The sequence below is a fragment of the Ochotona princeps genome, chromosome 32 (assembly GCF_030435755.1).
Source record: "Ochotona princeps isolate mOchPri1 chromosome 32, mOchPri1.hap1, whole genome shotgun sequence".
NCBI lineage: Eukaryota > Metazoa > Chordata > Mammalia > Lagomorpha > Ochotonidae > Ochotona > Ochotona princeps.
Genome location: NC_080863.1, coordinates 3,677,747 through 3,700,235, shown reverse-complemented (window position 1 = coordinate 3,700,235; position 22,489 = coordinate 3,677,747). Strand labels below are relative to the sequence as shown.

At 45.0% G+C, this 22,489-nt stretch overlaps 1 protein-coding gene across 3 annotated transcripts in view; it reads left to right on the top strand.

Annotated features, from left to right (window-relative positions):
* Positions 1 to 406: 406 nt before the first annotated feature.
* TMEM144 (transmembrane protein 144) overlaps positions 407 to 22,489 on the top strand; it is a 29,588-nt gene continuing 7,505 nt past the window's right edge. Inside the window, exons 1-10 of one of the 3 annotated variants that reach the window (XM_058657488.1) lie at positions 407 to 518; positions 5,389 to 5,511; positions 7,874 to 7,973; positions 8,944 to 9,024; positions 14,362 to 14,443; positions 16,122 to 16,207; positions 17,977 to 18,095; positions 20,497 to 20,616; positions 21,251 to 21,348; positions 22,402 to 22,455. In XM_058657488.1, coding sequence (XP_058513471.1) covers positions 410 to 518; positions 5,389 to 5,511; positions 7,874 to 7,973; positions 8,944 to 9,024; positions 14,362 to 14,443; positions 16,122 to 16,207; positions 17,977 to 18,095; positions 20,497 to 20,616; positions 21,251 to 21,348; positions 22,402 to 22,455 — 972 coding nt within the window. In that variant the 5' untranslated portion in view covers positions 407 to 409. Of the gene's footprint in view, positions 519 to 5,388; positions 5,512 to 7,873; positions 7,974 to 8,943; positions 9,025 to 14,361; positions 14,444 to 16,121; positions 16,208 to 17,976; positions 18,096 to 20,496; positions 20,617 to 21,250; positions 21,349 to 22,401; positions 22,456 to 22,489 lie in introns of those variants that run through there. The other 2 variants (XM_058657489.1, XM_058657490.1) reach the window with 2 other exon arrangements.

Below are 22,489 nucleotides of genomic sequence, written 5' to 3'. Positions count from 1 at the left end.
GTTCTGGCCAAGAAACCTTGCATTCTATCAGCCTACCTACCCAGAGCTTTTTCATAAAATAATAAAAAGTTGTATCCAGATTTGTCAGAAGTTTTTATTTTAAGCTCTGAAAAAGTGTGTTTTTTTTTTATAATTGTCCATTTCTGGTAAAAATGAAAGGATTTGTTTTTCACTGTAAATGAAAACAATAAGTAGCAGTAGAGTATAAGCATACTATATAGTTGCATAATGTGTTAGCTGTGTGCAAGGAGTCTTAACCGACTTACGGAAAACTGAATATGGTGTCTTAATCGTAGATGCTTCACAGATTCACAGCTTCCAATGGTTGTATTTCTGTTTCTCTGTTTTTCAGAAACACCTGGAAAGTACGTCAAGACTCTAGCAGCTCCTTCTCAGGCCTCCTGCAGCCATGAGCAGCAATGCGACAGCCCCGGCCGTTGGGTACATCTCATGCTCCGTAGCTGTCCTTTTGTTCGGCTCAAACTTTGTGCCACTGAAAAAATATGATACTGGTGACGGTAATTGTCTCTTTCCCACCATTGCTAGCCTTCATTTACTTTCAAACGTGATGTTCTCTTTTCTTTCTTTTTCTTTTTTAGATTTTTATTTTTATTACAAAGTCAGATATACAGAGAGAGGAGGAGAGACAGAGAGGAAGATCTTCCATCCGATGATTCACTCCCCAAGTGAGCCGCAACAGGCCGGTGCTGCGCCGATCCGATGCCGGGAACCAGGAACCTCTTCCACGCGGTGCAGGGTCCCAAAGCTTTGGGCCGTCCTCGACTGCTTTCCCAGGCCACAAGCAGGGAGCTGGATGGGAAGTGGAGCTGCCGGGATTAGAACCGGCGCCCATATGGGATCCCGGGGCATTCAAGGCGAGGACTTTAGCCGCTAGGCCATGCCGCCGGGCCCTCTTTTTCATTTTTTATTATTATTTTATGATACAGTTCCATAGGCTCCAGGATAAAGTTCTCTTTTCTTGATATTGTAAAAATCCTATCCATACAAATCAGTTTTGGTGAAATCAACATTTGACCAGCTGATTCAGATGCAAGCTGCTCTGTTGGAACGCCGGGCTCTGGTTGCAGCTCCATGCCTCATTCCAGCTTCCCGCTAATGTGCACCGCGGCAGGGGTCAGTGGGGACCCGAGTCACTGGGCCTCTGTCACCCCCGTGGGAGGCTCAGATTGGCGCCCAACCTTGGCCCAGTGCTGGCTGCTGGCTGGCACAGGATGTGAGGAATGAACGAGATGAAGGTCTGCTATTCTTTCTCTCTCTCTGCCTTTCAAATACATAACAGAATAATAAATGGCATTGATCTTGGTGCCTGATAAGCAGAGTTTTAAATAAGTCACAATGCTCATTCCATTTTGTCTGAGAGTTGATCATAGTAGGCTTATCCTTAAAATTCTATTTCTGGTAAAGGCAGGGTAGGTACTAGCAAGGAAGCTTTGTAGCCATCCTTGGGTGTTCATAAGAGAAGGGAATTAAGGACAGTTCTCGATAAAATAAATACATACATAAATGAACAAGCATCAAAAAGGACAGTTGTAGTAATAATGCTCATTTGGAAAACACCTTTGCTGCACAGTTAATCGTTAGAGAGCAGTGCGGTCGCAGCACGACTTCCTCGCCCGTGGATGTGCATGATTGTCTGTGAGAGACAACTGCAAGAACGCAGCATTGTGCCTGCGGGAATAAGCTGGTGGTTAGACACAAAATGCAGGTGACGCGCATCCCCTGGCATTTGGTGTCGGAGCCCTCCATCTACCAACTTTACACTAACCCACACGCTGCAAATCTTCCAATTCCTGTTTCCACAGACAAGCTTCCTGTCTTGTTCAAGTGCAAATGTGCATGTATTTAACCCATTGACCAGTTGAAACTGTCCTTTTTGTAAGATTGATGTGTGGGGTTCTTTTTTAAGATTTATTTTTATTTTTATTGGAAAGGCAGATATTCAGACAGGAGGAGAGACAGAGAGGAAGATCTTCTGTCCGATGATTCACTCCCCAAGTGACCACAATGGCCAGAGCTGAGCCAATCCGAAGCCAGGAGCCAAGAGCTCTTTCAGGTCTCCCACGCAGGTGCAGGGTCCCAAGCTTTGGCCCGTCCTCGACTGCTTTCCCAGGCCACAAGCAGGGAGCTGGATGGGAAGTGGGGCCGCTGTGATTAGAACAGGTACCCATATGGGTTCCCGGCGCATTCAAGGCAAGGACTTTATCCTCTAGGCTATCACACCGGGGCCCACTGTGTGTGTGTGTGTGTGTGTGTGTTTTTATATGTATAACATCACGGATGAAGCTTTTGAGTGGTGTTCCGTAACATATTACCTATATACTCTGTGGGTTTTACTGTTTGAGGTTGCGTAGCATAATGATTTTCAGGAATACACGTCATGTTAAAGCAACGCTGCAGGGGAAATTTTATGGAAAGAGAAGCCAGAACATACCAGCTTCCTGACCCCATCCTGGAGTGGAAGAATATATTATAGTGAGCTGACATGTTCTTGTCCCGTTCCTTGTCCCCATGCTACTTCAACAGTGAGACGTGGATCTTCCCTCCAGAGCCAGGGACTTGCTTTGTCTTTGAGGTCGGGTGGGAATGGAGGCCACTAACAGAAAAACAGGCTGGTGGATCCGCCTTTTGGGGCTGTTAGGATTCATTTTGTGATCCTGGGCAAGTCTTGGCAATTTTTTTGTTTTCAGTTTCTTATTTCTAAAATGAAGAAGTTGTAAGATGAACTTCCCGTTCGTCTCTGTGACACTGCTCTTTCGTCTTAGAGGTTAGCAGCCCATTTTCTGTCTTACCACTAACATGATATTGAATAGAAATAGGAAAGAGGGCCCGGCGGCGTGGCCTAGCGGCTAAAGTCCTCGCCTTGAACGCCCCGGGATCCCATATGGGCGCCGGTTCTAATCCCGGCAGCTCCACTTCCCATCCAGCTCCCTGCTTGTGGCCTGGGAAAGCAGTCGAGGACGGCCCAATGCATTGGGGCACTGCACCCGCGTGGGAGACCCGGAAGAGGTTCCAGGTTCCCGGCTTCGGATCGGCGCGCACCGGCCTGTTGCAGCTCACTTGGGGAGTGAATCACCGGATGAAAGATCTTCCTCTCTGTCTCTCCTCCTCTCTGTCTCTCCTCCTCTCTGTATATCTGACTTTGTAATAAAGTGAATAAATCTTAAAAAAAAAAAAAATAAGAAAGAATCTTGCGATCTTTTTTAACATTTCAGTATTTCTTTATCTCTGAGTTCCTACATCCTTGATGATGCAGTAGCTGCAGAAGGAACAGATAGAACTCTGAGCGTCAGGTCTGCAGATTCCTGGCACAGGGTCAGAGGGAAGCAGGGAGGCAGCGAACGCCTTGCCCAGAGGAGCGAATTCTGCGTTTGCAATGTCTGGCTCAGGTCAGACATTAAGCCTGTGGGAGGCCTCTGCGTGGCCGTCAGTGACTTGGTTTTGTAAATGAGCCCTGGATGTTTAAATCGCTGTTTACTGTTGTGAAGTGATTAATGCCATGCTTCAGGTGATGGATGGTGTTGTGATTAATTATGTTTTGGTTTCCATTTTAATTGGAAGGCGGAGAGATGGAAACAGATCTGTATCTGCCGGTTTCATCTCCAAATGTCAACCACATCCAGGATTGTGCTGCGACCAGTTCAGCACGAACGGGGTTGGAACAGAGTGACATGCAATTGAGAAAATAAGAAATGAGACAGGCACAGGTGGACTCTGAAAGCAGGCAGCCAGAGGAAGCCCCTTGCTCTTGGGAAGGTTGACCCAGAAGGCTTCCTCCCTCTGTCTTTCACTGAACTACTTGGGAGTCAACTTACAGGAGCTGATGTGGCACACACGTTGATAGACGTATCCCACGTTGATGTTCACCAACCAGTGCTTAAGGATCAGAAAGCAATAGTGTAATCCAAGTACAGAAGCCAGTTCATGAGCCCGGCGCAGTAACCCAGCAGCTAGGTCCTCGCCTTGAACGCTCTGGGATCCCATATGGCTGCCAGTTCTAATCCTGGCAGCCCCACTTCCCATCCAGCTCCCTGCTTGTGGCCTAGGAAGGCAGTTGAGGACGGCCCAAAGCCTTGGGACCCTGCACCCACGTGGGAGACCCAGAAGAGGCTCCTGGCTCCTGGCTTTGGTTCGGTTCAGTTCTGGCCATTGCAGCCACTTGGGGACCGAATGAGCAGATGGAAGATCTTCCTCTCTGTCTCTCCTCCTCTCTGTATATCTGCCTTTCCAATAAAAATAAATTAAGAAGAAGCAGTCTATGACTGTCTCAAGGATATCCACAGCACACAGCCCTGTGGCCTTGGACCATTGCCTAGATGGAGACTCTGGCCCACGGGCCTTGGCCTGGCCCTCGGGCTTGTGCGCATTCACAGACCATTGGCTGCAATTTGACCTCCCTCTCCAGTGTAGCAATCTGGAAACTAAAGGTTCCAGACACAGTCTGCTGGGCTCTTCCATATCGAGGCATGCGCTTCTTGATTGGTTTTACCAACTGCCTGTGGCAGTGAGTCATCACGTGCTCCCGTGCACCTGAGCAGGAAGCTGCAATCAGAAGTAGATAGCTGGGACTCCAGCTAGGTGTTCATATGAGAAGCAGGTGGCCCATGAGGCAATGTAACATAACCAAATACCTCTCTCTGAGTGTAACAAAATATAATAAAATGTAAAATGAGTCTTGCCAATTTCAAGTACAAACTTCTTTTCTTTAAAAAGATTTATTTATTTTATTTGAAAGGCAGATCCACAGAGAGAAGGAGAGACAGAGACAAAGGTCTTCCCTCCCCTCGCTCACTCCCCAGATGACCACAACGCCCAGAGCTGTGATCATCCAAAGCTGGGGGTCAGGAACTTCTTTCGGGTCTCCCACATGATGCGGGGGGGCCACGGACTTGAGGCAGCCTCTGCTGCTCTCCCATGCTATCAGCAGAGAGCTGTATCAGGAGTGGAGCAACCAGGACGTGAACCTGTTCCCACAGAGGATGCTGGCAGTCCAGGTGGCATGGTGGCTTGCTGTGCCACCATGCCAGCCCCATAGTAACTTCTTGAGTTGCCTAAGAAGTGGGGGAAAGTGAATGTCGACCAGAAATGTGTTATGTGTAGACTGACTTTCAAGTCAACCTGGGCATCAATTCCAGTTCTGCAAAATTCTAGCTGTTAGAAAAAAATCGCTAATCTCAGTTTGATTTTCTCTGTTTCTGCGTTAGGATTAGCTGTGATGTGTATGTGTTGTAAGAATGACGAGGGAAAGTGCTTGGCATTCAGGAATTCAGTAAGTTGCAGTCTTGTCCTTAGAATAACTCATCGATAGTCCAAAGCACCCATTCACTCTGATCAACTTGCTCCAATAATGTCAGGTTCTTCTGTTTCCAGGTATGTTCCTCCAGTGGGTTCTCTGTGCCGCCATATGGTTGGTTGCGGTGGTGGTCAACCTGATACTGCGCTGCCCTAAGTTTTGGCCTTTTGCAATGCTTGGGGGCTGCGTTTGGGCAACAGGTAACGTTTGCTCTGCCTTATTCTCTAATCAATTTATGCAAGGATCAGAAAAACTGTCAGAGCAGGAAAACGAGCACACTTTGTAATTCTGAATCATCTTTAGTCACGGATATGAAATATTAGCTACTGCAATTTTTCCTTTCAGGTGACTGATAGATATAATTGATGTATTTCTAGGCCTGGTTCTGTTATGATTTCTTTCCAAGTTCCTGGTAGAAATTTTTTTTTTTTATGTTTGTTTTTTTCTGGTAGAAATTTATAGGAAAAATGTTTCAACCACTTTTAAGAATAACTCATATTTTTACATTTTATGACCTTTCTCACACATGTTCACTGGAATCTTAAATAGAAGACTCAGCTGATACCATTTTTTTAGACTTGCCCCTAATAAGGAAAAACATGCATACATTAGCATATAGAAAGAAAACAAAACAAATAACAATGTTCTGTCTGCTGCCTTCTCGGTACCTCCAATGACCTAATCGGACACTTTGCACTCTCCCAGCCGGGCAGGGCCCTGTTGTATCAGTGATAGAAGCACATGGCAGGGAGTTTTTGGTTTAACAAGGAGAATTTCAAGAATCAGAAATCTTTAGAAATAATTGTGTTAAAGACAAAAAAATTAACTGTTGATTGGTTATCCACTTAATTTGAGCTATTAGAGATTAGATGATTTAATGAAATTCCTGAGTCCAAGGCCGCAGGAGTTGGATTTCTTACATTATCGTTCATCACGTTTGCGTGTGATGGTTTTTTAATCTAACGGGGAGAGAGGAGCGCAGCCAACCTCTGCGATGGGAGGGTGGGTCTTCGATACACCTGAGTTTACCGAACATTATTGCAAGAGAAAATAATTCATTCAATTTGAGAACTTCTGAATTTGAACATGTTGATGTGCCCACAGTAGAAAACATGTGGTTACTGATTTTTTTTTTTTACCAGAAATTTGGAGCTTGGCACTGAACGCACTAGGTTCTGTCCACACCAGGGCAGTAGCACAGGACGTGTAGGACTCTAGCACTCTGTGAAATCATGCTGTTGGGTCGAGTACTCATCGGAGACTAGGAGGGGAAGAACAGGTTCAGGGGAAGGTCTTCAGTGGATACCTTGTTTCAGAAAGAGTGGTGTTAAAGAACAGCCAGAGAAAGAGCCAGAGAGGAAAAAATAGGAGGGGGCCCACGCCGCGATGTAGTGCGCTAATCCTGCGCCTGCAAGCACCGCCATCCCGTATGGGCATGGGTTTGTGTCTCAGCCTCGGCGTTTCCAGTCAGCTCCCTGGTTATGGCCTGAGACAGCAATGTCGATGAAGCCTGTGAGTCCTGCACCCGCATGGGAGACCCAGAAGAAGCTTCTGGTTTCGGATCAGCTCAGCTCTGAACCATTGCAGCCACAGACTGAACAAGCAGATGGAAGATGTCTCTCTCTGTCTCTCCCTCTCTCCGTCAGATCTTCCTTCAAATAAAAAAATAAATAAATACTGTTTGAAAGAGATGGAGCATGAGGCAAATCAGATAATGACGTTTTAAAAGTCAAAAGGAGTTGTTTTTTTCTAAAGGTTATTTGATAGAGAGAGTTCCAAGCTGTTTGTTCACTCCCCCAGGCATTCATTAGCCCTAACAGGGCCAAGGCAGAGTAGGGGGCAGAAACTCCCTCCAGGTGTTCCCTGTGAGTGCCTCAGAACCCATCAGTTGAGCCATTACCTGCTGTTTCCCAGGTCATGCTGGTGCAGGAAGCTAGCCAGAGTTAGGGGTCCTCTAGCGTAATATGAATGCATCTCAGCTAATGGGAAAAACACCTACCCCTAACGAGGAAACCTTTTAGGATCAGTTTGTGGACTGAGAGCTGACTATTAATAGGATGAGACTGTTCAAAAGAAGATGATGACATTTCTGGGTGTCATTGTGTTATTCTCACATAGTAACATGAAGCTAAGAATCCAGGAATCGGAGAGCAAGGCAGTGAGTACAGAAGGGCCTGAAGACCTCCGCCCGTGCTTGGTCCTCTTTAGAGCCCGAGAGGATGCTCACTGCTGTGGGTACCACTGACATCTGCTGCAAGGAGTCATGGAACAGAAACCTAGGTCAAGGATGAAGAACAAATTGTATGGTTTGGCAAGAAGTTAATTCACCATCTTTCATTGTAGGATTTCCCCCTTAAGCTCAGTTCTTTTAACAGTCATAAGTCAAATACCAAAAGAGTGTTTATCTTCAAAATAAGGAATTGTGAGTGACTAAAGTTTGTCCAAATCCTATGAGTTATGATTGAAATTTTATGATTGAAGTTAGAATAAATAATAATTCAGCCTATGAGTGTATCTTCTGTATTGGAAATAACACATTTCTTCTGTATATTACACTTACAGGGAACATTGCTGTTGTCCCAATTATCAAAACCATTGGTTTAGGCCTTGGAATGTTAATCTGGGGATCATTTAACGCCTTAACTGGCTGGGCAAGCTCAAGGTAACACCAGTCAAACTCTTTAACCTAAGATTCCCTCCCCCCATACTCTCCATGTAAGGCAACCGCTAAGGACTGGGCGGCCTGAGAGCAATAATATGTCGTTTGTATTCTTCTGGAGAACACAGCTAGTAAAATATACATAGCTCATCCTAACTTAGCCAGGTCACAGATGCTCAGTATTTGCACCTGTCATTTGGTGCAAATGCTGTGTATGCAGTCCCGTCATCACAGAAACTTCTAATGGATTCAGTCAGTGTTCAGATTGACACATCACATTTGGGAAAAGGAGTAGAGTAGAACGTGTTGTCTGCACCTTAATTTTTGGGCTCCTCTTCCACTCAAAATATTACAGACTACATTTAACCACAAAAGCAGGTGAACACATTGCTTTCCAAATTGTTCTTTCCTGTCCTTTGCCTGCACTCCCACCTTGCTTTGTCCAAATGCTATTCTTCTTGTTGTTCTTCATACTTTTTCTCATGCCCAAGATGGTTCAATATAGTTGTTGGTGCTTGCCATAAGCAGGAAAGGAAAGGAAAGGAAAGGAAAGGAAAGGAAAGGAAAGGAAAGGAAAGGAAAGGAAAGGAAAGGAAAGGAAAGGAAAGGAAGATGTTTAGGAGGAGGGATTTTTAAGTAAGGGATTATTTTAAAATCTTCTAAACAGTATGCACAATTGCAGCCAATTCACATCAATTGACCTTTTGACAATTTGCTTCCTGTTTGGTCTTAATAAGAAACGAAGATTCTCATGCACTTTTGTTTAAATTACCCCACTCTTCATAATAAACCTATAAGACGGGACCAAATGTTGACTCCATGTTAGCAGGGGAAATTGAGGTACAGGGAAGGCAGATTAACCGAAATCAAAGTGACAGAATCAGAAGCTGACGCCAGGAAACTGGTCCCCAATCCATGTCCTTAAAGATGACACTTGGCACATCTAACTTGGTGCGACTTTCTGAATTTCCAGGTTTGGCTGGTTTGGAATGGAGGCACAAGAGGTCCCAAGACCATTGTTGAATTACGTTGGCGCTGGGCTCTCAGTAGTAAGGTAGGTAGCCGTTTCTGACCGCTTTATGTCTTCTCAAGGTCACATGGGCTTGCAGTTCTTTTCAAGCTGAATTTTATAGGATCAGCCTCGCTTTCCCCCAGATTCTTCCTACACAAATGCTCCCATGTCTGGGATCAGATTTGGCCCTTAAAAGCTCTGAGAACTTGGGAAAATAATTTAATTCCTTCAAAACTCCATTTCATTATCTATACCATGTAGCAAGTCACAATGCATAGTTCATAAATTAGAACCAGAAGATATATTTCTGCCAACTAAAACATCTTACATAGGAAAATATTATGCTGGCTGCCTTACGGGCCTGCAGTGTGTTGTTTTTCTTTCTGTTCACAGCAGTGGTCCCCTCTTCTCCTGAGGAATATCCGGCCAAACCCCCGGGGATGCACAGTGCCAGACCTTTCATTTAACCCCTTAGGGATGCACTTAGCACGCCGTTTTAGTCATAGCTGTTAAGATTGGAAGAATCGAACAAAATTAACACACACTTCTTTTTCCTTCTTCCCTGTTCCACAAATAAAGGGATTGTCCTTAGTGTGGATCATGGCGACCTCATATACAATTATTTTTCTCTTTAAGTCAAGACTCTAGGTTTTCACTTCAAGGACATGTTTTAACAGCTTATCTTTGGTGTGTCTGAACTGAAAGCATCTCTACCCTTGTGCTTTCTGGCCATTTTTTTTAAAGATTTATTTATTTTTTTAATTACAAAGTCAGATACACAGAGAGGGCTTTCTGGCCATTTTAATAAAAGTAAGGCTCCATTCGACACAGACATGGTGATTCTGTGACAACTGCAGGTGGAGATGAGCGCTCAATGCCTGGGCGAGTAAGACGTACACCTCCATGCAGATACGCTAGGCAGAGGAGTGATTGGTGTCCAGGCAGGGGAGATTGGGGCAGCATGGGATTGCATGATATTTCATAATGCTACTTAGAACTGTGTACAATTTAAAACTTACAAAGTGTCTAATTCTAGAATGTTGTATCTAATATTTTCTTTTTAAAATTTTGTCTTTGATGATGTTTACATAGTTGGTTAGGGTAGAAAGAGTTGAGGATTAGGGGAAAGTGGGTGAGACCATTGTTGACACGTTTTCTTTTCCTTCTTCCTGTATCTGGGGGAAGGGAGGAGATAAGAGGAGGGCTGCACCCAGCCCTCCAGCTACCTCGGGACCCAGAGATGGGGAACAGCCACCTGATGTCATCCCAGGGTCCCCAGTGTGGAGCATGCTCCAAGGATTCTACTTCGGTGGTTTCGCTAGTTCTGAAACGCCATCAATCTCACCGGTCCAAGGATGAGGAAATCATTCTAAGATCCATCGGCTGGTATAGTCCACCTTAGAGTCTCCATTCACCCAGATATTTGCTGTCAGTGCTTGGCTGGGGTAGTTGACCGATTCATTGTGCCCTCCGTCCTCTGCTGTGGTACCAGCTGTCCTCTGCAGGCCCCAGTGGACAGCCATATTCTGCATGTGCATCTGGGTGTGCCATACACTGCTTCCTCTGATCCACCGAGGAGGCCCAGTTCTGGCACAGGCATGTCTTGGTCAAGTGACAGCTCCTGTAATTCTCCCCATGTTTGGAGCTCTGAGTCGAGCAATGCAGTTGGGGAATCCTGAAAGAAACCTTGTCTGAGGTAATCCCAGACCTGACTCTTGTGTGTGCTTGCCAGTACAGGGTCTGCCTATGTCTGTCACCTACTTCAATCCACACACACTGGTAGCTGCAATTGCTGGATCATTTCTGTCTCCAGCCTCTTACATAAACCAGTGGATACTGTGACCCAGCCCAGCCCTGCCTACCACATACTTGGCCCTCACGTACACCAGCAAGAGCTGCAGCCTGGCAGGAACAGTGGCCTTGCCTGACTGGCCCACACCCGTTCTGGCTCTTACTGTTGAATGCTACAGCCCAGCCCTGCCTGGTCCATGCCCAGACATAGCTCTCAAGTGATTCTGTGAGTTCCAAGACCTGACCCAGACTGTCCTACACTCACTCTCTCACAAGTAGCAGTGGGTGCAGATGCCTAGTCCAGTCTGGCACAACCCAAACCCAGGCCACACCCATGCCAAGGGACACTACCACTATGTGCAGCCAGGTCACTGCCCCCATTCTGGTTCTCATGTTCACCAGTGGGAACCACAACCCAGCTGAAGTATGCCCCTAGCTCCCCTAGCAGACCTGATCCCAGCCATGGATCTAGTGCATGCCGGTGGTTGCTCTGAGGATGCTCAGTGTCTAGCCCTGCCAAGTGGGCTCCCAGCCCTAGCTTTCGTGTGTGCTGCTGAGTGGTAGTCGGCAGTAGTGCATGCTAACTAGTCCAGCTCAGATCTCCCACGTGGGCTGCTGCGTCGTTGTGACTCAGTTCTCCGCTCCCGACCACTTGGTCTTAGCCGGCTCACTCACTTGCAAGTGTAGTAATGGAAGTCCCTCAGAAAGCATTCCTCACTTGCAGCATACTCCCTCAGCCGTCCTCCCTCACACATCCACCCCTGTGCCCTGGTCACTCCACAGGCCTTGTGCCTGGGAGCACATGGGGCCAAGCTAAGCCCCCATTTAGTATTTTCAGACAGTGGGTAAGCATGGATAAGCATGGATAAAGGAGACTTCCAGGGCACTGTTCGTTGGGCTTGATGTTTCCTTACTTGTTCTTAGCCCTCTCTCACCTTTGAAAACGTGTTCTTTTTTTATCTGCTTTTGGATGTGTCTGTCGAGTAAGCACTCTGAATGAGGATGAAAAGAAGTTTAGATTTCAGCATGGCGGAGTTTGGTCAATAAAACCTAATGGGAATGAGGTGACCTTAAATTCTGTCCCCTTTCCTCTCTGACCTGCCACCCATAATGGCTGCCACTGCCTGGAAAGATTTTAGTACTTTTTTTTTTTTCCTTTGGGGAGAGGAACAGTATATTTTCTTTCCCTAACTATGCTGGCTTCTCCCTAGACACATTCAGGAACAATCTCTTTGTCATTGAAATGTTGCCTTAGGGAGTGGTCCAGGTCTATTGGAGAAGAAATAACATTGATTATTCTCAAATGGTGGATTCCTAACACTTCTTTGGTTGAAGCGGTTTGGTGCTTTGTACAGTTCACATAGAATTCTAGCTTTGCCTAGCCCTGTCCCTGAAACAATCTGAACTCAAAGACTAATGTCGCATTTGGCTTAATGGTAGCTTAAGTCCAGTTTACCTAGTCCAACAGGCATTGTTTTTCTACATATTTCTGAATTATTTTTTAAAGGAAGTGCAATTGCAAATGAATGTTCTGGGTTCCACCTCTTCCACCCATATGACCCTGCACCGATCGCCTTGTTTTCCTAAGCCTTGGCTTCCTCCTTAAAGATAGCAGTGAGTTCAGCAGCTGCTTTGAGTTAAGTTAAACAAATGTAAGTGCCCTGAAACTGCTTTTTATATTAATTCTGCTGTGCATCTAGTTTAAGAATTATCTTGATTATTCGTAACTGTTCGTTTTCAATTAATGCTTCCCCTTTGGACACACATTGTCCAAATGTATGTTAATCCGCCCCGTGCCCTTGCAGCCCAGTTTGGAGCTTGGGGTGGTGGCAGGGCACCTATCACATGTCCAACACTGTCTTTATGTTTCTGTAATGAGAAGAATTCCCAAAATCTCATCTCATCCTCTTCACTCGGTCAAACCAGTTTGTTATGAAAAGTATCCATTGAAGGAACTCGGAGTTTCCTAGTCTGTTGAGTTAGAATGTTGATTTTCTTTTTAAAGGTAAATGTACTGCTTCCAGCCTTTGCACAGTCTCATGTTTAAAGAGGCGGGTTGAGGGTTTCCGCCTTGCATTTTCCTGTTTCACAAACAACACTATGTTTAAGATAAACCAGCCTAGGTATTTCATATAGGAAAGAATGCAGCACAGGGAGTTAGTGGTAAGAACGTTGTGAGAACCAGAAGGTGGCATCACCCACAACCCAAACACCCACAAGTCCAGCTGGCACTTCTGCAGCACCCTCTGCCCAGTGCCACTACGGCTTCTTCCAGCTTTTCCTCTTCTGCACAGAGCTCCTGCTGGCAAGTGCCAGCGGCCGGTGGAGCTGGGAGGATGGTGCTTTGTGCTTCAGGCTCTGGGTGGGAGGGGAGCTCACACCAAGAACAACATGCCAGGACATTGTCTGAAATGTTGCTTTAATGAAAACCAGGCGTCAGCGTTCTCTTACAAAGCAGATTATTTTTTTTAATAAAAAAAAGAATAATATGCTTTAGATTATTTTTGGAGAAATCTGCTTTCCATTCTCTTCTCCCTGAACTTGCTGTCCCTGGGTAATGGTTTACTCCTCCATTTCAGCTGTTCTTTCACGTTGTGAAGAAACCCACATGTCTGCTTCCGCCCTGACCGCATCTCTGGGCCACACTGCACATCTAACCGTGCCCCAGGCCACACGTCCGAGGCGCAGATGCCCAGGGCTCCTGCCTTCCGGAAGGGGACAGTGCTGCTCAGAACCCATGGACCCTGGGTCCTTGGTTTGTTTCTCTCGTTTCACTTTGCCTTCTCCGTTTCTCAGCCAGAATCACTTTTCCTTTCAAAAAAATAAATAGAACTAATTCTTTTAAAATGAGTTTGTTGATTTTATGTATTTTTAAAGGCAGAGAGACAGTGTTCACATCTGCCAGTCCGGTGTCTGTGTACACGCCGCCAAGAACACGGGCTGGGTCTGGCCCACGGGGCTGGATTTCAGTCCGGGTTTCCCACGAGGCATTGGCAGGGACTCAGCTGCTCGAGCCCTCACCTGCTGCTTCCCAGGTTACACAGTGGCAGGAAGTGGGGCTCGGACCTGGGCACTCGAGTATGGGAAATTGCCAGCCCAGACAGCACCTCCACCACTAAGCCAGGTGCAGACTGGCTTGTTCTCATCTGTTAGGAATCAGGCCACATCAGTCTTCTGTTTAAAAACCTTTGAGGCTTCCCTTTGGATTCAGAGTAAACTTGTCTCCTGAACCGGGTTTGCCCTTTCCGGTGTGTGCATTCAGCCCTTCTGCCTAGCACGTCTGACCCCTGGGTCATGCATCTGTCGGCCCTGGCTTGTTGACCGTGTCCTTCTCCAGACACTGTGTCCAGCCTCCCGTGCTTGGCCACTGTTGACGTCAGCTTCGATTTTCCATCCTGCGAGATATTCCCTTGAATATCCTCCTGTCCCCTGCTGCTTCTCCAGTAAGAGCCGTTTGTGTAGCTCCAACATATTTTATTTTGTGAATGATCTTTTAAATAAAGAACAACTTACATAATAAAAAATGTGGGCAGCTTGATATAGACCAGCGTGTGGATAAATGTCACTGAAATTTCATTTTTCTTACAGTGCTTTCATATTTTTGTTCATCAAAAGTGAAATACCAAATAACACTTGTCCCATGGATGTCACACCATTAATGACAGAACATGTGAGTACAGTCATTTGCTACACAAAATTATGATTTGAAACATTGACGGGAAGGTAATGGGTTATTTTAAAGATTTATTTATTTTTATTGGAAAGGCAGATATACAGAGAGGAGGAGAGACCGAGAGGAAGATCTTCTGTCCGATGATTCACTCCCCAAGTGACCACAACAGCCAGAGCTGAGCCAATGCAAAGCCAGGAGCCAGGAGCTCTTCCGGGTCTCTCACATAGGTGCAGGGTCCCAAGGCTTTGGGCCATCCTTGACTGCTTTCCCAGGCCACAAGCCGAGTGCTGTATGGGAAGCAGGGCAGCCAGGATATGAACCGGCTCCTGGAGCATTCAAGGTGAGGACTTTAGCCATTAGGCCGCTGTGCTGGGCCCTAACTCTGACTTTCAAGTAAAATAAATAAATCTTCAAAAAAAAAAAAAAAGCAGAAACAACATGATAAGTTAGTATGCAACCATAAGGCATGAGCGCCTTTCCATGCAAAAAGCAAAATTGGATTTAATCCTTGTCCAAGAATTCCAGTCTTGTTCCCTACCTGGAATAAACAGCATTGTGCTCCTATCGTCAGTGTCACCTGTTGCGCGGCACAGACGAGTACCTTCAATAGTAGAACTAGAATGAATTTACTCATAATTTTTCCTGCCTTAGAATATTTGCCTTATCTGGAAATCTGGCTGAAAATGTATTATCACTTCTTCTGGGAAAGAAAGCAGTGTTAAAATGCTTACTGATTCAAAGCCTTGAGTGTTTCATAGTTCTAATTTCTCTACAGATTACTAAAAAATAGAGAAACAAAACACAATTATTAACAACTTGTGCTAGTTTGGACTGTGGGGTAGAGTAGCCACATGAAAAGTGGTGAGATGTGTTTGCAGAAGGCTTTCCAACCGGTAAACTGTTCTGAATTAAACAGGAGCAAATGGTCAGTGCCTGACATAGTTGGCTGGACCTCCACCCGAGACCCCAGCACTCCATGTGGGCGCTAGTTCCTGTCCTGGCTGCTCCGCTTCAGATGCAGCTCCCAGTTATGGCTTGAGGAAGCAACAGAGGAAAGCCTGAATCCTTGGGCCCCGGCACCCACATGGGAAACCCGGAAGAGGCTCCTGGCTGCTTGCCTTGGATCAGCTCAGCTCCAGGCCTTGTGGCTATTTGGAGAGGAAACCTGTGGATGAAAGATCTCTCACTCTGCCACTCCTTCTCTCCATAACCTGGCCTTTCAGATAAAATAATAATAATAATAATAATAATAAATAAACAAACAGTAAAGAGCAGAATCAGAAATATTCGGTTATAGAATGAGCAGAATACATTGGTAACATACTTGTATTTTAAAAATTTATTTTTTTATTTGAAAAAAGATCTTTCATCTGTGGTTTTACTCCTCAAATGCCTGCAATGGTTGGGACTGGGCCAAGGCAAAGCAAACAGGAGCTAGGAATGTCGTCCGAGTCACCCACGTAGCTGCTGAACTCAGGTGCGTGTGTCACGGTCTGCTACTTCAGGCACACCAGCAGAGAGTTCTGGCAGAAGCAGGGTTAAGACACTGTGCCCTGACATGCTTGTGTTTTAGATTATGTCGCCAAGAGGAGAGAGAACGTGGAAATCTTTTTGACTGGACATGTTTTATGATCTTAGTTCTTTTTGTTCTGGCTTGTGCCACCGTTCTCAACAGGTGATCAACTCAGCTCAAGACTCCTGTCCCAGTGATCGCGGTAACACCTGGGTGGATAAACTGTCTGTAGCTCACCATCGCCTAGTGTAAGGAAATGTTACTTCTTTTCTCTGTTACTGCTTTTGTATTGGATAAAAGCAGCGATTATCAGCATCAAGTGGTGGACCTTCTGAGTTCAAAAACTGACCACTCAAGCATTGACTTCTTGCCCCGAAGAGTAAGGTTTCTTTTACCTCTGCCAAGTTCGGCACAAAGTCTCTGAGCTGCCTCAGGAACTACCAAGCCCAGGTGGCCTCTCTAACCAGTAAGGAGCGGACAGAAATAAATTCACTTGGGCAGGACTCTTGGGCCTCCAATGAAAGAGGGGATATACCTGCACCAAGCTCACAGAGTCAAATCTGATCTAGTCTGCTGCCCAGCTGCCCTGCCTAACCTGGGGATTCTTCTGCTCACATGTTAGATGTGTAATCCCCGGGCGTTTGTGGTTGAATTGTGTCTGTGTGAGCACCAACCCACTGTCCCCAGAAGGACTCAGCATATGTGTTGTCTCCAGTTCAGCCTCTGTATCTTACAGTGCTCTTATTTGTTGGTTTGCTCAACTGCTGAATCCATTAGAAAATATTAATAGTTGCATTTCAACCTTGACGCCTATTACTACCTTTATGTAGTGACATCTTGGTTGTTTTTTCTCAAGTCTATAAAGCATTTCTTTTGAGGATGTATATGCTGTCTTCACTGTGGCCAGGAGGCAGCTCAAGGTGTATTTACGTGTGAGTATCAGAATGAATGAACTAGCAAGGAAACAAGCTTTGAAGAAGGTAGTATTAAATCTTTCCAGAAAATAATCTTTGAAGACATTTTTCACGAAACATTTCCTCCACTAATGGAGTATTTCTTTATATATATGTATATATCTATATCTATGATGCAGATATTTTAGTTGTCTCAAAATGAGCCGTGCCTTACCCAGGATGACGAAGGCCAGCTGCACAAGATACATGAGCAGGACACACTGCCCTGGCAGCCTGGCACTGCCCATGTCTCTTAGTCCTTCAGTGACATTGCTTACGTGAAAATTCCTCAGTGACAAGTATTCAAGTTGGCCAAGCATTTGTAAGCTTAGAGGGGAACAGTGTTTGCCCCTAAAACTGTCTTCTGTTTCATCTCACTGCCCATCACATCAAGTCTAAGGGACTGTTCTGGATATGTTCATCATGCCCCCGACCCCAACATTACTGCAAGTGCTTACCTCCTACAGCCAGGGCCCGAGTCTGAGGAATCGCAAGGTCTCAGAACCTAAAGTATTTTCCTCTGATTAAAAAAATAATAATGATTTTTTCTGTGTCTGAGCTCCTTGGGCCATTTGGTTAAGCATCACTTTGTTTTCACTAAGCCATAATCAACCAAGGCATGAGCAGACGGGAGACGTCCATAGTTTTGAACAAAAGCGAATTTAGATGGTCCTCATTCTGTGCTGTGTGCTTTAAAAGAGATGTATAAGGCGTGATATCATATTGGTAAATAGTTCACACAGTTGGAGATCTGGGTTTATTGTTGTGTATTATGCAATTTAATAGTCACAAAATGCTCATCTGCATAGCGACAGACCATCACATCTGGGAATCATGCACTTCCAAAATCAGTAGGGAACCAACATGGCCTTCTAGCCCGTGATGCCTTGTGTCATACTAGGAATTACTTTGACCTGTCCCAGTCACAGAGTCTGAGAAGTTGGGTGGTATCTACTTGCTTGCTTGCGATTTGCCTTTGAGCTGTCTTTGGCTTTGCTCATGATTGCAAGTGTGTGTTAATCAGAAATATCGTCCTGGGTCAATACAATGATTTGTCTTTCCAGGGGTTGCAGTCTGGCAGTGATATCTGGAATACTGTATGGATCAACATTTGTGCCAATCCTTTATATCAAGGACCACAGCAAAAGAAATGACAGTGTATATGCAGGGGCAAGCCAGTATGGTGAGAATAAAGTTACTCTGCTTTGTCTACAAACCCATTGTTACCATTTTTCTAGAACTGTAAAAAGCATGTGAACAATAGTCAATATGTGTATATACATTTGCTCTTTTTCATTATAAGTGGCAAAATAGAAAGGCATTAAATCCTCAAGGTATTAAAGGGCTGATGGATTATTTTTATAAAATCTTGAACAGGCATTTGCAATCACTTTAGTCAGGATTCATTTCAGTCTCAGGTCTGAATGCATGGTTTCTAACTTTCTAATAAAACTTGGAGATTATTTTACAGTTAGATAATCTCTGAGAAAATATGTATTCTGCTCCCTGAGAATGTGTTAAGGCGCAGTGTGCAGAACTTTGACTTCAGATAAAGGCCAAACGCTAACCTTATTAAAGGTCAAAAGAGAACCTCTTTAGCCAGAGAGTATTATTTTTTAAACATAGCACAGTGCATTGGAAAGCCCAGTATCACGTTTCCTGATAATGCCTCAGTTTCCAGTGATAGAATTAATCCTTCGGGAATAAACTCAACGCTATATCAAATAGTCTGATCCGGGCTCGAATGGAATCAAGAGAGTGACTCCTCCGGGGAGTTCTAGAATTGTGGCGAAACAGCTTACACTCGTGACATGGTAAGAGAGTGATAGCCTGGAAGAAACAGTCCTACATCCCATGCAGTGAGAAATGCATGTGCCCGGTGTTCAGATAAGTGTGACGTCGGAAGGGCAAAAGTCATGAGGGAAGTATTGGTGAGGAAATGGGGATTAGAAGTCGACTTGCGTAAGAGGGGTGGCCTTTGAACAGCTGCCAGTTCCCTCTTCATTTTTGTGTCTAGCCCCACGTACAAGGCTCCTAACGTTTACTCACATTTCCCTTTATACAAAGACTTTTTATTGTGACTTTTAAAAACTGTATTTGTACAGACAGAACAGATTTCATGAAGTTCACAGATAAAAATTCCAAGATTGTAATGGTATTGCCTCCCTCCTTCTTCCTTTTTTCCTTTAATTTTTTGTGATAATATATTTTCAATTTATTTCACAATCACTGGCTCAAATACTTTTTTGTACACTTTTCATTTTTAAAAATAAAAACTAATAAAAAGGGGGGATAACACAAGAGAAATTGAAAGAGAAGGAAAAATGGGAGTGAGGAAAGAAAGCAACCAGAAATGAATCTAGGGAGCCAGGTACTTGTGAGAAGTGTGCCATGGACTTGGCCTCCAGACATCCTGTTGCCACAAAGGGCATCACTTCAGTCCCCCAACTCAGTGAAAACAAGAACACAACCACTGATTGTCCAGGAGCGAAGTTGTTCTTGGTACTGGGCAATAACCAGCAATGACCTCAGCGATGTCCTTGCGCAAACAGAACAGCTGAGTTCTTGGAGATTTTTTTTTTAATGATACATCTGAATATATTCACTTTATTCCACTTTATTCAAAAATAATTTTGAATGCCTTTTAGGAAGGCATTATTTATAACAAAACATATGTCAAATGGGCTCTTTCCTAAGCACTTTACAATCATGACAATTGATACCATTATTTTTCCTCATTTTACAATTGAAAATTTTGAGACAAGGCGATTTGAGGTAATTTACCCAAGTCCCAGAGTCGGTGAGTATATAATAAGGTGACCTGCCGGGCAGCCTGCGGGTTTAGTCCTTGCTATGGTACACAGCTAGATGCGGTGTTCTTAGCTAATATTAAAGGGAAGTGGAAGATTTAGAAGAACAAACAAAAGCTCTTTGTCCTTCAGCTTGCCTCCCCAAACATAGCCATTCTTTGTCAGAGTCTTTGATGGCAGAAACAGTGAGTGCTGTGTGGTTACACAGCCAAGACCCTGTAGTGCACCCATCTGTGTGAACAGGCTGCCATCTGCTCAAGTGGGCTGCTTTCTCACACGTGGAGCCAATGTCATGTGCTCCTAGCTGCCCCCACGGAATGAGGCTTCAGTGAGCTATGGAGTAAAACTCATGGTGGGATAACTTCCCGGATCCTTCTGGAATGATCAATAACTATATGACATTGGTACCCTAAAACACTATTCAGCCATAACCCCCGCAGCCTGCCTACCTGAACATTTTCTACAGCTGCTTGTCATTAGCAAAAGTCGGTCTGCATACAAGGGAGCTTTCTCATCGCGGGCAGCTAATGCCTGTTGCTTCTTAGTGAGCTTTCCCAGGAGGTCATAAAAACCTGATCATAGTAACCGGCTGACTGCCTAATATTGCTAAGGTTTTAAATATGTCAATTAAAACAGTATGTGAATAGTATGTCCATAACCAGGGTGACGAAATATGATTAATAGTTCCTTTTACAGTTTTGTTGAGTTTTCAAAATTTGAATGTAGCTGGAACGATTAAGAATGATGTGCAAGACTTACATAATCTGTTTTCAGATTTGGACTACGTGTTTGCACACTTCACCGGCATCTTCCTTACAAGCACAGTCTACTTCCTGGCCTACTGTATCATCATGAAAAATAGTCCTAAGCTACATCCCGCAGCAGTCCTACCAGGTAAGGGTGTGTCCTGCAAGAAGTTCTCTGGTTTTGTGAAGCATCATCCTTCACTTCCTTAGCTTGAATGATTTTGTGTAATTGATTCTCCTAATTGCTTTCAGCCAAGTCGCTATCAAATATGAAGGAAGGGCCTGGCGTGGTGGCCTAGCAGCTTAAGTCCTCACCTTGAACACACTGGGATCCCATATGGGCGCTGGTTCTAATCCCGGCAGCCTCACTTCCCATCCATATATGAAGGAATACTAGGGAACTTGATAGGAAATGTTAGTTGTTATTTCCAAAGCTTAAATGTAAGCAGTTGACCTAAGGTGGTTGCAGATACTGTTCACATCTAGGATCTAGTACCTTCCTGGAGCTTCTCTGCACCACCCAATCTCTACTTCAGCTGCTGTCCTGAGGGATTCATTTAATGTCAGTAATGTTAAAAGATACATTGTTACACACGGCAGAATCAAGAGCCAGGAAATGATGCGGTTTCTAAAACGACCATGAGAAGCAGTTCAAACCCCCTATTGGCCACATGAGTTTGAGATCGCATTTTTGTACACTCGTTGATATTCCTGTCATGTGGAAAGTGTTCGTGTTTCACCTGAGGAAGAGAGTTTGCAGATGTGCCCTGTGTGTGTTGCAGGCTTCCTGTCCGGGGTGCTCTGGGCAGTAGCCACCTGCTGCTGGCTCTTGGCTAATCATTCTCTAAGTGCTGTGGTCAGCTTTCCGATCATCACTGCTGTAAGTCACTCATTTTTCTCCCCAAATTTTTGTTTTTCCAATGTAAACCTACTTTTTTGAAGCGCTGTGAGATCACTACAGGCTGCCCTGAGTCTGACTTTCCAGGAGTGCGGTGGATGGGACACATTCAGGTGAACGGCTGGCGCCTGTGAGTCCTCATCCTCGCCATCCTTTGGGAACATTACCAAACTCATTTTAGCAGGCTTGTTGAAGCATAGGCTGTAATGTCCTTTCAGATCGTGGTTGGATCCTTGTACCAAATGTCACATTGCACGTATTATAAAGGATCTTTGAAAAGCTCATGGGCGGGACAAGTGTCTGGTCTACAGTTTTAATAGGCCAGCTGGGACACCTGCACCCTTATCGGATATCTGGGCTGGAGTTCGGGCTCTGCTCTCAACTCTGGCGTGCTGCTAATGTGCGCCACTGGAAGCAGCAGAGACGGTTCAGGTGATTGGGTCACGGCTCTCCACGGGGAGGACCTGGACCGGCCCATCCTCTCGCTGCAGGGCTGCAGGCGTTTGGGGAGTGGCCCCGTGGGCGGACCTTTCACTGGGTCTCTAGTTCCCCTTTCGCCCTGCTCCCTACACCCTCACCAGACTTTGCAGTAACTAAAGGCTCGGGCTTCGGAGCCAGCTAGCAGGCGCTGAACTCACCGAGGGTGAGGCACGGTGTCTTCCACCGCCGGAGCCCCGGGGACAGGCTGCTGAGTGATGTCCCAGCGATGTCCCAGCACACAGCCAGCAGCATGCCGCTGTTTCTTACTAATTTCATGGCTGATATTGTAAGGAACTGGGTCAGTAGACAAAAATCCACTTTCTGATTTTAATAGTTTATTATACATGTATCACACACTAACTTTCATATAGCACGAAATAGTTAAATGAAGACCATGAAAAAAAGGAGTTGGGATTTTTTGACTTAACATTTAGCATTATGTGGAATTATGGTTAAGATTATGGACAGTTTTCACTGAGAATATTTTTATATGTTCTCCAACTGAGACTTTATAAGAAAATATCCAATTGATTAAAGTTCTTATTTTTATTTAAGGGTCCAGGATTAATAGCCGCCATGTGGGGTGTCTTCATGTTTAAAGAAATACAGGTATGTACAAGAAGGGGAGACTTAAAAAAAATAG